At 38.1% G+C, this 14,299-nt stretch overlaps 1 protein-coding gene across 8 annotated transcripts in view; it reads left to right on the forward strand.

Annotated features, from left to right (window-relative positions):
- The window catches only part of sh3pxd2a (SH3 and PX domains 2A), a 304,174-nt gene that overhangs the window by 254,455 nt on the left and 35,420 nt on the right, over positions 1-14,299 (forward strand). For 5 of the 8 annotated variants that reach the window (XM_062976293.1, XM_062976294.1, XM_062976298.1 and 2 more), the window contains 2 exons: positions 5,830-5,943; positions 9,142-9,225. In XM_062976293.1, coding sequence (XP_062832363.1) covers positions 5,830-5,943; positions 9,142-9,225 — 198 coding nt within the window. The remainder of the gene's footprint in view (positions 1-5,829; positions 5,944-9,141; positions 9,226-14,299) is intronic. The other 3 variants (XM_062976295.1, XM_062976299.1, XM_062976297.1) reach the window with 1 other exon arrangement.

Genomic DNA, 14,299 nt, shown 5'->3' on the forward strand with positions numbered 1-14,299 from the left:
AAAACTTGAAGGTGGCAGTGTCAGTTTCCAAAACCACACCTCCCTGACAGACAGACTCTAAAGATGCAACCTCAGCACATTCTTTGCTCATGTATTGTTGAACTACTTGCAACTAGAAACCTTGTTTGTCTCAGCCAGTCTGTTCAAAACAGGGGGGTGGAATTTCACAGTTTCAGCAAAGGGTGCCCTTTGTTTGTCCTGAGCATACAGCAAGTTCCTTGTCTGTAAATACAGCATGGGTGTCCTGTGTGCCTTTGCAGCTGGATGGTTTAATCCCTCAGACAGGAGAGTGTCAACCACAATGTGTAGCCAGTTGGGCTGGATTTTTGTAACCTCTTGTAAGCATAAGATTCATTGTGTTCTCATACGGTTTCCTTAGACCTAGTGGTTTACAGAATTGCTGCCATAGAGCTTCATTTTTAAAAATTCCAGGCTGAATTCAGCATTTATGAAATAAGTTTGTAGAAAACTGATTTCAGTTAAAGACACATTTGCTTCCCAGCTTCAAATCCTATACATTAGGCATGCACCTCTGACTTAGTTTTATTTAAGGAATTATTTTATTTGCTATATCCCAGGTGTAAACCATAAGTTCAGTATTTATTTATTTATTTATTTGCAGCATTTATATTCTGCTCTTCTCATCCCAAAGGGACTTGAGGCAGATCACAGAACACATATGGCAAACATTCAATGCCATTATACAGACAAGACAGACTACAGATAGAGGTACATATAGGCATTTCCCATCCTTTGATGTCCTGGAGGTTGTGCTTGATTCTGGCCATGGGGGGTGCTGCCACTCCATCCTCCATGTCAAAGAGTCTAGATTGCATACTTCCTACTTTCTTTGATTGCCGGCATTCTCTGGTATTTCCTTTTTATAGTGCCATAAAATACCTCCCCACTTAAGCGGTACCTAATTTTATCTACTCACAGCTCATTTTCTAACTGCTTAGATGGGCAGTGAGCTGGGCTGAAGGTCGGGTGCCGACCCATGATTCGAACTGTCAACCTTTCGACTGGCAAGATTTATTGCAGTTGGTGATTAACCAGCTGTGCTAAAGCCCAGCTTTGAACTGTCAGCTTTATTGTCATACCTTATTTATTTCAGACATGTAATTATGTGCTCTCTGGTGCATTCGATTTCAAAATGGTTTAAAGATGTGCATAGATTACACATATCTGCATAATATATTTTTGAGGAATCCAAGTGGCAACATAGGTGATAGTGTAATTGGTGACATTATAGCAAAGATATGCCTTTCCTAACATCAAATGTCCTTAAATGGGCATTGCTTGCTTCATGCTGTTCTCAAAACAGTTTTCACACACTTATATGACTTTATGCAAAGAAAACTAGGTTTGAAAAGTTGCTCTTCTACCCCTCTTTGAATTCTGGCCACCAGAACATTGGCAGCTCCTTTCTCAACTTTTTGTCCCGAAAGTAATGTTTGTGTACAATGGTAATAAAGCAGAACAATACACTATGTCTTTTCACATCTGGTACTAGAAAATGGGGATGGTTGGACATCTTCCACAGATCGCTACAGAACTGCAGATAAGGGGGAAAGCATCCGCCCTCTCCTACCCTTTACTTTGTTTTTTCCACTGTAGCAATACAATTGTAGAGGGAGAAAATGAAGAAGAACTAGATTTGGGAGGGAAAGTCTTTTTTCCTGAGACCTATGGTTGCACAAGAGAGTACTAGTGAAATTGCCACTAGGGGAGTAGTTGACTTTCTTGCACAGGGAAAGCATTCCAATAAAACCCATCCTATAAGGATAATCAAGTATCAACACAAATCTTTTGGTGGGATAATTCTCTATTAGTTGAAAGTGATGTGCTTTTCGTTCTTATGAAATATGTGCTCATATTATCCTGTTCATATCCTCCTTTGCATTTATGTAAATCCGTACTGTAAGTTATATGTGTGGAAACGACTTCTGACAATGGATGCTTAGGGGTTGTTTCTGCTCAGGCCTCTGAACTACAATTCAGTCTAGTTTAAGAAATGTTGTTAGGCTTATTTAGTCATGCTGTCCTATCAAGCATTTAAATATCAAGCATATTAAGATGAGGGCTTGGTACACCTTGTAAACAGAATCTCAATACCTGGATGCCAGATGAACTGGGGAATAGCGAAGGGGGAAATGCCAGACTACATAACATGTTATGTGCAGGCAATTAGATTACGGATATAAAAATTAATTTCTACAACATTGCTGAACCAGAAAAGATGGCAGGTTGAAATGTGATGATGCAGGTTTTCTGCATTTGAAGATTTAATGACACTTCTCATATAATCAGAGTAAATACTATGCACCTTTTGGGCCAGGGCCAATCCCAAAACACTTTGTTTCCTGAAGAGAAGCCCATACAGTTGCCAGTACCTGTTGCTGTTGTGTGCCTGCAAGTCATTTTCAGTTTATGGTGACCCTAAGTTTTTGTTTGTTTGTTGTTTAATTTATTTATACCCTGCTTTATCTCCCCTGAAGGGGACTCAAAGTGGCTTAACATAAAAGCATCAGCATCACCATTTAAAGTATACAACTATACGAACATTAAAACAATATTAAATATAAACAGTATTTTTAAAATCCTAGTTGAAAACAATTAAAACAAATTCAGTGTTAAAGCAAACTTATCATGGAATTTTTTGGGCAAGATTTGTTTAGAGGATGTTCTCATTTTGCTCTGAGACTAGGAGAGTATGAGTTGCCTAAGGCCACCCAGTAGATTTCCATGGCCAAACAGCTATTTGAACCCTTGTCTCCAGTGTTGTAGTCCAACACTCAAAGTATCTTTAATTTGTTTCCTGCCTTGTCCTGATGCCACTTGGAAACATTTGATCCTGCTTCAGGGGGCACAAGGCAATATGGTAAAGAGTATGTACTCTCTTTTATGGCTTTGGTTTGTTTTTGATTTCTTGTTCTATACAGAAAACTGGCCTTTTTATTTGGGGTACATAATTTGTTATACAGATTTCTCTCTTACACACACACACACAGACACACACATGCTTGTGTGTCTATTTTCTCATGTGTGTTAGGCAATTTATTTGGAGCCAAAGGGGAATTTTCTAATGGGTCATGTTTGCTTTGCTTTCTTTGCCTTCCTTTAGTTGGGTATGGAATGATTTGGTTTGGCACAACTCTTTAAACTATATGTGTCTGCTTTGATCCAAGTTGAAATGGCTTTTAGGTCTAGTCCAACTTTTGAACTCTGTGGAATAATAATGCACAAAATCAAAGTTTAGGTGAAATGAAATGCTTCAAAGATCATAGTTTTTATTAGTGTTAACTTTATAGTGTAGCCTTTTTGCTCATGTTAACATTTGTTTCTGAAGAAGAATTCACAGGACTTTCTGAAGAAGAATTCACAGCCTTCGACAACACATTCACAGGACTGTTTCCATCCAATGAGAATCAGATATATATCAGTCTCTGGTCTGTTTTCTTCTGTGCCATAATTTCAAATGCATATTGAGCTTGATGTACCTACTCTCTTTCCCCACCGTTAATAATTCTTAATTTCTAGCACCAGTCTATGTGCACAAAACCTTTTGGAAATGAATTTGCTCCGTTGGTCTTCTTTTTTATTATTGTTTAGCATATCCGGCTGCCATGGGTGAACGTCATTTAAGGAAAATCTCCCTCCTGCTGTGCGAAAGTGTAGTTAAATTTAAAATTCTCTGACTGGGAATATTGTGAAGCAACCTTTTCCAAATCTCTCTTGTGCCAGAAATGGAATTCTCTGCCTCTTGGGGCTTAAGATGAAATGATGCTAAGCCATGGCTGTGATGTCAGCTGGGCACTTTGCTTTATTTTTGGTTGCTTTTGGAAATGTAACAAAGCAGGAGGGTCCATCTACTTAACAGTTTAACAGTGTCACCAGCTGGATCAACACTGCCCTATATCCCCGGATCTGATCCCAGGGGACTGGACTAGATGGCCCATGTGGTGTCTTCCAACTCTGTGATATATAGATATATAGATAGCTGGAGTTACACTTTAAAATATATATCTGTTCTAACTTATATACAAATTCAACGAAAGAACAAATCTACAAAACATATCTTGTTCATTACTGGGGGACTGCATGTAAGGAGCACTGAGGCATCTTATAAATCAGGAACCATAAGGGACTAGCCAAAGTAGACAGTGAATCTATACCAGAGAAATTTTAAGTTGAAATAACAGTTTGTTTCTGATTAAAGTACGTGCAAAGTGGTTTTGGCCTACCACTGAGCAAGTACAACCCCATTTCATTCTCCACAAACCCACAGTAAGTGCTATGCATACTGAGAGGCAAACTAAATACCATGAAAGCATCAAATCCTATCTGGGTTTTTTTTATAAAAATGAGCAGGGTCAATCCTGGTTAGTATTTGGATGGGAGACTGCCAATGAATTCAGAGAAAGGAACTGGCAAAACAAGATCCAAGTTCTGAGCTTAAGCGCAGTAGCATTGAATAGTATGGTTAGGAAAGCCTCAATAGGGAATCTAAAGGACAAAACATATCTAATTTATACACAAACCTGTGCCTCTCCCTTCTCCAAATCCCTGAAAATGATATCTTTCTCTTCACCAGTGAGGTCTAAAGAGGACGGCAATGCTGTTAGAGAAATAGGGTTTATTGTTGGTATATACCATTAACTTCTGGCAAATCCATGAATGAGAGATTTCCAAGAAACCCTGTTATTAACAGTCTTTCCCAGATCTTACAGGCTTAGGACTGTGGCTTCCTGATGGAGTAATTCCACCTGTAATTCAATCTTATTTGTTCCTAATGCCTTCAACTGTCCATGTATTGTTTTATTTTCTAATACAGTAGAGTTTCGCTTATCCAACCTTCACTTATCCAACGTATTATTCAATGCAGTCTGCCTCCCACCCGGATGCACAGCTGTTTCTCTAGGCAGCAATGTCCAGCTGGCCAACACACCCAACAACAACACAAGTACAGCCACACTCCCAAACAAGGGACAAACTTGTCCTAAAATATGATGTTTTGGTGCTTAGTTTGTAAAATCATAGCGTAATTTGACATTTAATAGGCTTTTCCTTAATCCCTCCTTATTATCCAACATTTTCACTTATCCAACATTCTGCCTGCCCGTTTTTGTTGGATAAGTGAGACTCTACTGTACATTGTGTTGTCTCATTATTTGTCCAAAATATGATAGCGATAGTCATTTTGGTGTGAATTCAGGCTTGCTTTTTCTCTGTTCAACACTGTTTTGTGTTTTAGCCTTTGGTATCACATTTCAGATTTATTTCCCACTCTGTTTTTTTTCTTCACTGTCCAGCTTTCATGTAAATATGTAGTAATGAGAAATGTTATGGCATGGGTTGATCCTAATTTTTCAGTGACATATCTTTAACACTTGAGGATCCTATCTTGTTTATGTAAGATACATCCCAATGTCAAGCCTCCGGTGGCCTAGGGGATAAAAGCCTTGTGACTTGAAGGTTGGGTTGCTGACCTGAAGGCTGCCAGGTTCGAATCCCACCCGGGGAGAGCCCAGATGAGCTCCCTCTATCAACTCCAGCTCCATGCGGGGACATGAGAAAAGCCTCCCACAAGGATGTTAAAACATCAAAACATCCGGGCGTCCCCTGGGCAACGTCCTTGCAGACAGCCAATTCTCTCAATCCAGAAGCAACTCCGGTTGCTCCTGACACGGAAAAAAAAAATCCCAACGTCTTGTTACAGCCCTTGTTTCACTCAAAGAAGAAGTAAATACTGGTGCTGAAAAATTAGAAATCATTCAAACGTTTTTCCTTCTTTCTGAATGACATCCCTTCTCTGCTTGATCTTCACAGGCTGGTGGTTTGTAAGCACGTCAGAAGAGCAAGGCTGGGTTCCTGCCACATACCTAGAATCCCAAAGTGGAGTTAGAGATGATTCTGAAATTAACATGTCCAAAGGAGGGGAAGGTAAATAAATTCACTTGTTCTAAGAAAGTAAATTGTTGAAATCTATCTGCACCCTTTCATAAGCTATATGTTATCATCAGCACAAAGGCTAAAATGGTATCTATTGGCAGCCACTGTTAAAATACAATTGGAAGACTAAAACATTGTTAATGCCATCCTGGACCATGTAGTCTGGAATGCTGGTAATACAAGATATAGAAGGAATGCTCGCTATTTATGTACATTGCTGTAGAATTGTAAACTATACATCAATATATATTATTTTGTGATAATAGAGATTTATAGCAATTTGTGGCCTGTAATATTTTGGGTAGGTGTATAATAGGGAACCCATGATTTTTATAAGAAACTTGAAATAGTAGTTAAATGTCAATTTTCTCTTAAGTCTCTCATAAATGATGGCACAGAAAGCAGTGAAAACTCTATTCCTGATTTGTATGCATGCATAATTGATGCAAACATGTTATTACCTTGTTGTGGTTATTCTGGTTTTGTCCTATTTTGTCTGGTTTTGTCCTGTTAGACAAAAACAGCATACAGCCTCTTTCCAAATAGTGTTGCTTTCAGCTGTTCTATTTTGATGAATACCAAATGAATCCATTCTCACCCAACACAGTATTTGTTTATTTTAGTTTAACCGTTCCTATTTAATTATTCCATTATTTGTACTTCATCATCTGAGTGATAGATAGCTGTGCATAGAGGATGCTATCCTAAATCAGAGTTGAGTACAACACTGTGACTCCCTTCAGTCTTACCAAAAATGCCTGGCCTAGATACTTTTCTGCTCTTATGCCAAATAAAAAGTTCATGTTGAGACCAAAAAGCTACAGTACTGTTGGAATGCACTTGTGGTGTATTTTTATATAAACATCCTCAAAAAATACATCTTGAGTGAGCGTTTGAAGCACTACGTCTCTGACACCATAATGAAGGTGCTTGGAAGAAATTATGAAACTTGGTGTCATAAGTATCTTAATTACACACTAACCCTTTCTAATCCAAGGCACTACCTTCTCTGTCTCAGGAATGGAAACATACAACAGTTCCTTCAGCTGTAGAACAGCAAGTGATGCAGAAAACTCCCTGGGTTGTTGAAAGAAGTCTTATCATCTCAAGCCTCATCAGGGTTCCCAGTGCAAAACGTGGCACCATAAGGCCTAAAAGTGAATCTTCAATTAAGTTAAAAGAGAAGTGCAGTAGATGCAGTAGCACTAACCTGCCTGCATCTCCATTTAAATTAGTAGAGAATTCTGTATTCTACTGTTCAGCTGCCAGAAACAGAATGGATAGTGTTGGACTTTGTCCAGCTGAGACTCAGATGATACAGGAAAGTAAAGTTAGCTGTCAAGACAAAGGAGGCAGACACTTGTTGCATATTGGAGGATTTTGAGATGCAAATGAAATGATGTAGGTGGTGGAAAGTGGTTGGAATTAAGAGCAAGAAGTAGACCATCTAACTAAAGATATGAGGATGTAGCTTAGAGCTGAACCTTTCCTTTCCCAGCTATACGCTTTTCAAAGGAATTATTTTACTTCCTTAAATGAGAGAAAACTAGCAATGCATAAGTCAAAGATTATTCTCTTCTCGTGACATATCAGCTCCAGTAGGTGTATTATTCAATGAATGCAAAATATTATCAATATTTTAAATATCATCAGATTTCTTCTACTATTACAATAAAGTGTCCTCTATGCACAGCTATGGTAACCATCTCTTAGTTACACATTGTCCTTTGTTATTTGCAATCTGATGAATTACTGTTTAACAAGGAGAAAACTTTCAGATTTGACTTGGCATGTTAACCTTTTGAATCCTTTCAGCCTTTGTAAAGGATGGGAAAGTTGACTTTAAAGTACAAGGTGCACATCAACTCCAAGCTATTGATTTTTTTTTTTGTCAGAATTGATTCCTTCCTAAAATCACTTATTCTCATTATATTCCCTAGATAAAAGATAATGTTTCAATTGTCTTTTTGTGTGGTGGTGGGGATTTCCATAGTCACAAAAATGTTTTTATTACTCACCCACCAAGTTCTAGAATGTCCACCATCAGAGTATGCACTTAAACTGTGAAAAGAAGTTAATTGGCCATTATGTTTTTACATTGTTTAATAATGATGATAAAAGTATCAATTGATTGTTTTAGTTGCAACACCAGTAACATTCTGAAGGATGATCACCATTTTGTGCCTCTATAATTTATTACTTTTGAGAGCAGTTACATCAGGTTTGGGCCAGGTTTGGCCATATTTAGTAGAGTTTGAGTATTCTCTATCTGAAATGCTTGGAACCAGAAGTATTTTGGACTTTCTAAGATTATGGAATATTTATGTTTGCAAATATGTACATAATGAGATCTTAGAGTTGCAACTTAAGTCTAAACTCAAAACATATTGATGCTTCATATATAGCTTGCACATATTGCCCAAATATTTTAATAATTTTATATACATTGAACCATCAGAAAGCAAAGGTCTGAACAATATGAACTTTGCAGTATTTTGATTTCAAAATTCTGGATAAGGAATGTTCAACCTGTAAATTAATGTTTTACATGGTACATGGTAAAATAATGTGTTACTAAGTTGCTACTTGTGATTAGTGTAGTGGATTAATTTTATAATATTCGCTTAATGTTAATTAATTTATTTTGAATTATTATAAATATTGACATGTAATTTTTCAGTGCTAACATCTTAAAGCTCTATTATAGTAGGTATCTCAGATACAGACAAACCAATTGTTTCTTCATTGTGGGTTGGTATATAGAGGGTTAAAAAAAAGCATTGCTTCCTTTGATTCTGTACAACTATCTGTGTAACAAGTTGAAATCTTGGCAAAGGCTCAGGGTCATTTATGTCACAAATAGTCCGCAATATAGAAAGAGTCACCTTTACTTTTTCCATCTTGGTTAGTTTTATTTTTACCATTAATGCTTGCAAAATTCTGTATACACACTATACTCAGTTAATATTGTGGATGCTCACTAAATGTATTATAGTAAAACCCATTCACATGTATGAATCTCATGTAGTTTAACCTATTTATTACATACCTCATTGTGTTACTGCATCCCATTCTTGCTAACATAAGAACAATCCTTGTGATTATCATGTTTTTGTTGGGTTCTGTTCTTCACCCATCCATCACTTTTTTTCTTTCCTCTTTTGTGTTTTCATCCATTTTCCAAAATAGTTTCTAAAAGACGCAAGGCTCACCTGAGGCGCTTGGACCGGCGATGGACACTGGGAGGGATGGTCAACAGGCAGCAGAGTCGAGGTGAATTGCTTTCTGGAACATAGTCCTTTGAAGGACACATGTGCTAGTTGCTGCTGCTTCTCTTGCTATTCAACATTGCTAAGAATGGCTGATGAGCGTGTTACTTTTGATTGGGTCTTGTTTCTGCTACAACAGAAACAAGGCTGTGTATGTTAGGTGGCTTTTCTATACTACTTGCTGGGCATGTCAAGATGGCAAACATTAGCTCCACAGACAATGTATGCTTCCATAAGCAACCCATTAAGCTGTTAGCCTATAGAGATAGCCATTTTGATCATTCTTCAGGTTACAGAAAAAGAAAGGCTGGAAGGAGTCATTTTGATCATTTGAAAAATAATACTGCTACTTAATTCCATTGTACAAATATCAATTTTTTGAAATGCCATGTTCTAGAACAGTGGTGCACCACCTATTTTCCGCCAGGTGTTTTGGACTTCAGCTCGCAGAATCCCTAACTATCAGACAAGTTAGCTAGAACTTCTGGGAGTCTGAGTCCCAAACAACTGAAGGGCCACAGGTTGTGTACCACTGTCTTAAAATTACTGCTGGGAGCACTGAGGTATTTGGTATTTTCACAGACAGACTAATTTTGGTCACTTTGAAACTCCAATAAAATGGAATACATAACCCCAATGAACAGTAAATAAGGAACAACACTCTGAAAACAGAGGAATTCCAGACATGAATAAATCAGGGGCAGCTAACACCTCCGAACAAAGGATTCCCCCAGGCAAGGCCATTAATGCTAATCCCACCCTGGATCTTCCACGGATATATAAACATTCCTTGCTTAGTTTTTCCAATATACCTCACAGCCTCTGAGGATGTCTGCAATAGATCTGGGCGAAACGTCAGGAGATAATACTTCTGGAACATGGCCATACAGCCTGGAAAACACACAACAACCCCATAACTCCTATTCTTGCACATTTAGGCTTAAGAGAAGGATTTCCTAAATTGTTTACTGATTGCTTATGTGAATTAGGCTTCTCCAGAGGAGAAAGGAGAATACATGATCATGTTGCTTTTAAAGGCACATGAAGAATCTGGCCTGCTTTCTATTAGAGAAGGAGGAAAAGTTGGACTAAAGGTAAAATCAACCCTAGCATTGGAAATATAGTTATGGATGTTAGTTTTTCAAGATCAGCAGTATCTGATTATCCAAATTTGGGAAAGACTGAAGAACAGACAGGGTGTGTCTGTGTTAAGAAATTATGTAAATGGCTAAGGGTTATTGAGCAAAGGAATACTGAAGATAAGATATCCATTTTTTAAAGAGACATTGTTAACAGCTTATACAATCTGGGTGATGAGCATTGTAGTCTTAGCAAGCATGCTATATGAATAGAATTTCTTTGTAGCCTTTGGAATCGAAACAATCCCCTCGCACACCCATTGTGTGAAAATGTAATAGTGGATTTTAATCCACATTGCTAGTCTAATCAAGAAATCTGGTAACTGCATTATACCAGATGAAACCCAAGGCTGTTTCCTTCAAGGAAAGCATGTCTTGCTATGCAATCATCTATCAGTGGTTCTCAACCTGGGGTCCCCAGATGTTTTTGGCCTTCAACTCCTAGAAATCCTAACAGCTGGTAAACTGGCTGGGATTTCTGGAAGTTGTAGGCCAAAAACATCTGGGGACATCAAGTTGAGAACCACTGAGCTACGTGATCTGTGTGTTTTTGTTGCATGTTACAAAAGAACATGCACATTATTGTGCAACATATAAATCCCATTGAAAGATAACCACTAGCTATCCATAGTGGGGTAGACATCTCCTTTTCGTAGAGGAATGCATGTGTGCAGGTTACATGTCATTTATGTTACAGATTGATGATGATAAATGGAAGCTCTTACGTGTGCCCATGATCCAGTGTCACCTGCAGAACAATAACATGCCACTCAGGTTTGCAGAACAAAAAATACAGGAACTTTACTAATTCCAAGAGATAAAAAAACCAGTAGTATTTAATACTATTTACTATTTCTGATCACCTACAGAAGTCCACAGTCACAAACAGTCCTTTCACAGTCCACAAATTAGCTTCAGAGAATAATACAGTCCTGGTTCTTCTTCCTCTTTTCTTAGCAACAAACAGGCCTCAAAATAGCAAGGGCACTCTTAGTACACTGCTCTCTCATCAGCTGTACTCAGCCAGCACTGAAAACCTGTCCAAACAGGTTCTGCAGCAGCAGAACAGAAACAGTATCAAATCAACCCCAGGTCTTTGGAGGCTCAGCCAATTGACTTAATGCACTTCATTTTCCAGTGAACAAACACAGCACAGTGCCTTTGCAAACCATGACAATTTCCTGTTCTGAAGTGAGCTCCTTGTAGAAAATGTGCCTGTCCTTACTGTTTCCCACATCTTATCAGGCATATCTGAAAAAATCATTTCTCAGCTCTCTCCTATTTGCTTATCAAATGGATTATACATAAAGGGAGTTGAGCAAAGCATAGGCAGATTATGCAGAGCATCATAGATACTGCATCAATCTGAGCATTGATTTATTGCCATTTGGAGTCATGGTGCTTGTAAGACCTCAAAACAAGAACATCACTGAAGGAAAAACTGGTATGAAGGCAAACCATAAACCAGAGAATTCACTTTATGTGAAGCACCTCTAAAACATTAGCATTATATCATTTTTGAAGGACTTTTTATTCTTGGGTATAGAACGACTTTATCCTGAAGGAGCTTCATTTAAAAAAAAAACAAATGGAAAGGAGACGATGGTGTGAAGAGACTGCTGACTGAAGGGAAAGTATTTTTAAAGAGAATTCTTCTGTGGTTTGGAAAATACAGGATTTGAGCTATTGCATTTTGCTTAGGAGCCTTAATTGGATAATTCCCCCAAACTGGATGCCCTTGTCCCCAATCTTTCAAAGCAGACCCAGGTCAGACGATGATGTTCCACAGCTGATACGGGGGCATAAATTAAACATGTGGATAGGCTTTCCCTGCCTCAGCCTTTTTGAGTCACAGGAGGTGACCAGGACACAGAGCCAGGAAACTGCAAATTCCACTTCTGCCTCAAGCTACACGATACTGTATTTCATATTGTGCTGATAGATACTGTTTTTGTACGCCAGCCAGTTTGAATGTGTAAACAGGCCTGGGGCCTCTTTTTTGGAAAAGGTCTGCACAGGTAAAACAGTTGCCAAGTACAACCCCTTTTAAAATGCTCCATCTGGTGTGTTTGTGTGTCTGTTTGTTTAAGGCATTTGTATAACACCCTTCATATAAATATGTCCCGTCTCTTTTCCTCCATGCAACAGGCTTTGTTTACACTGTAGCCACCATCTGGCTGACTTTTTCTCCATTGTTTCTGCAAAGCTCCAAAGTCTGTAGTGATGTGGAGAAACATTTACATGAAATTGTGTACAAGGGAGCAGCTTACTTCTTCTTTATGTGTGCCAGCTCTCAGATGTGCAGCTGAAAGAAAGGAGAACAAACTTCTTCAGTTTTCACCAAGCCAAAACATTTGGCTGTCAGAGGCAAAGTTTTACTCCCTGAGTAAAAGGGCATAATACCCAAACCTAGAGAGTTGTTTTGGCACAGTAGGTTGAAAATTCCTCAAATACCATTTTGCATCTCTAGCAGTGAAATCACAATACAAATGGATGAAATAGCTAAGAATTCACTGCCTTTTCATGTCCTCATGTCCTGTTCTGTATCAGAAGTCACTGCTCATATGTGCTGTTTCTGTCTGGACAATAGTAGGGCCAGCCCTAGTGCTTGAAGAGATTAGTAATCCTGCATATCTCAAAGGGAAATATGGAATTAGTACATGAGAGAGTATGCTCATCAACATGGTTTATGGCAGTGGTTTTCAACCTGGGGTCCCCAGATGTTTTTGGCCTTCAACTCCCAGAAATCCTAACAGCTGGGATTTCTCAGTGTTGTAGGCTAAAAACATCTGGGGGCCCCATGTTGAGAACCACTGGTTTATGGTAACATCAGAAGATCTTTTCAGCAGAGACGAAATTGTCAATTTTTTAACAGTAGCTAAAGTAAGGATTGTGATCAGAGACACGTATAGAGGTGCCCAAAGTTTTTAAGGATTTTTTTGCATATTTTGATATGTGGATGAATTTTGCATTTCAAAAAGCCTACAAGGGCAACAAAGAAGTTAGAGAAGCTGATAAAATTCTAGCATAGGAGTAGTTTGTACACTGCCAACAAAATATTTTTAACATGTCTGCTTGGATGTTAGGATTTGTGGAGATTAAAGAAGAATGCCGTTTGATCAAGGGAATTGTCTATGCTGTCAAAAATGGGGATGAAGAACACATGACATTCAGATGTTGTTGGACTGCAACTGCTATCATTCTTCATAATTGGCTAACATGACTAGAGCCATGATATAGGTTATTGATAGCATAGTTTACTCAATATTTTTTTTAAATATTTGGCATCTAAGAAAAATCCAAACTACCTTACAATCAATAAAAACATTAGAGCAATTTAAATAGATTACAGAAAGCAGAACAGATAATAATCACAATAATCTGTGTTAGATTTTTCTAAAAACTGGATGTTGTGCTGTTTTATTCAGGTCTCTTTAAAACATTCCTTGGTCGGTTGGATTCAGCGCTAGTCATTCTACTGAATGATAATATGTCATTGCCTTTCCCCATAAATGCCGACTTGTATGTATTCAATATTATAATTTTTTCTATGGTTAGCCTCAGTCGAATACTGTCCCAAATGGCTTTGGTGTTACAAGCAGACCCATCCTCAAGAGTGCCAGTTCGAATTATAAACCTCATTTGTGGGTGTGTTTGTGGTCTCCTCTTTTCCACCACTGCAAGAAACTAAATGAGTATAATTTGGGAAATGTTACAATATTTTGCTGTGAAAGCACTCTGAAAAGGGAAATTTTAATGATAGCTTTCTGTTGCAGAACAGAAAGCTTAAAATAGAACAGCTAAACCAATCCATGACAAGGGCTCTAATATCTGCAGGGATTTAGACTTCTGTAATGCTCTCGTAACAAGCACATCATCTTTTTATCCTTTAGTTCTTTTCTTCCTTCCTTGTATTCCTTGCAAGTGAACAAAGAAAAT

This window comes from Anolis carolinensis, chromosome 3 (genome assembly GCF_035594765.1).
Source record: "Anolis carolinensis isolate JA03-04 chromosome 3, rAnoCar3.1.pri, whole genome shotgun sequence".
NCBI classification, from domain to species: Eukaryota; Metazoa; Chordata; class Lepidosauria; order Squamata; family Dactyloidae; genus Anolis; species Anolis carolinensis.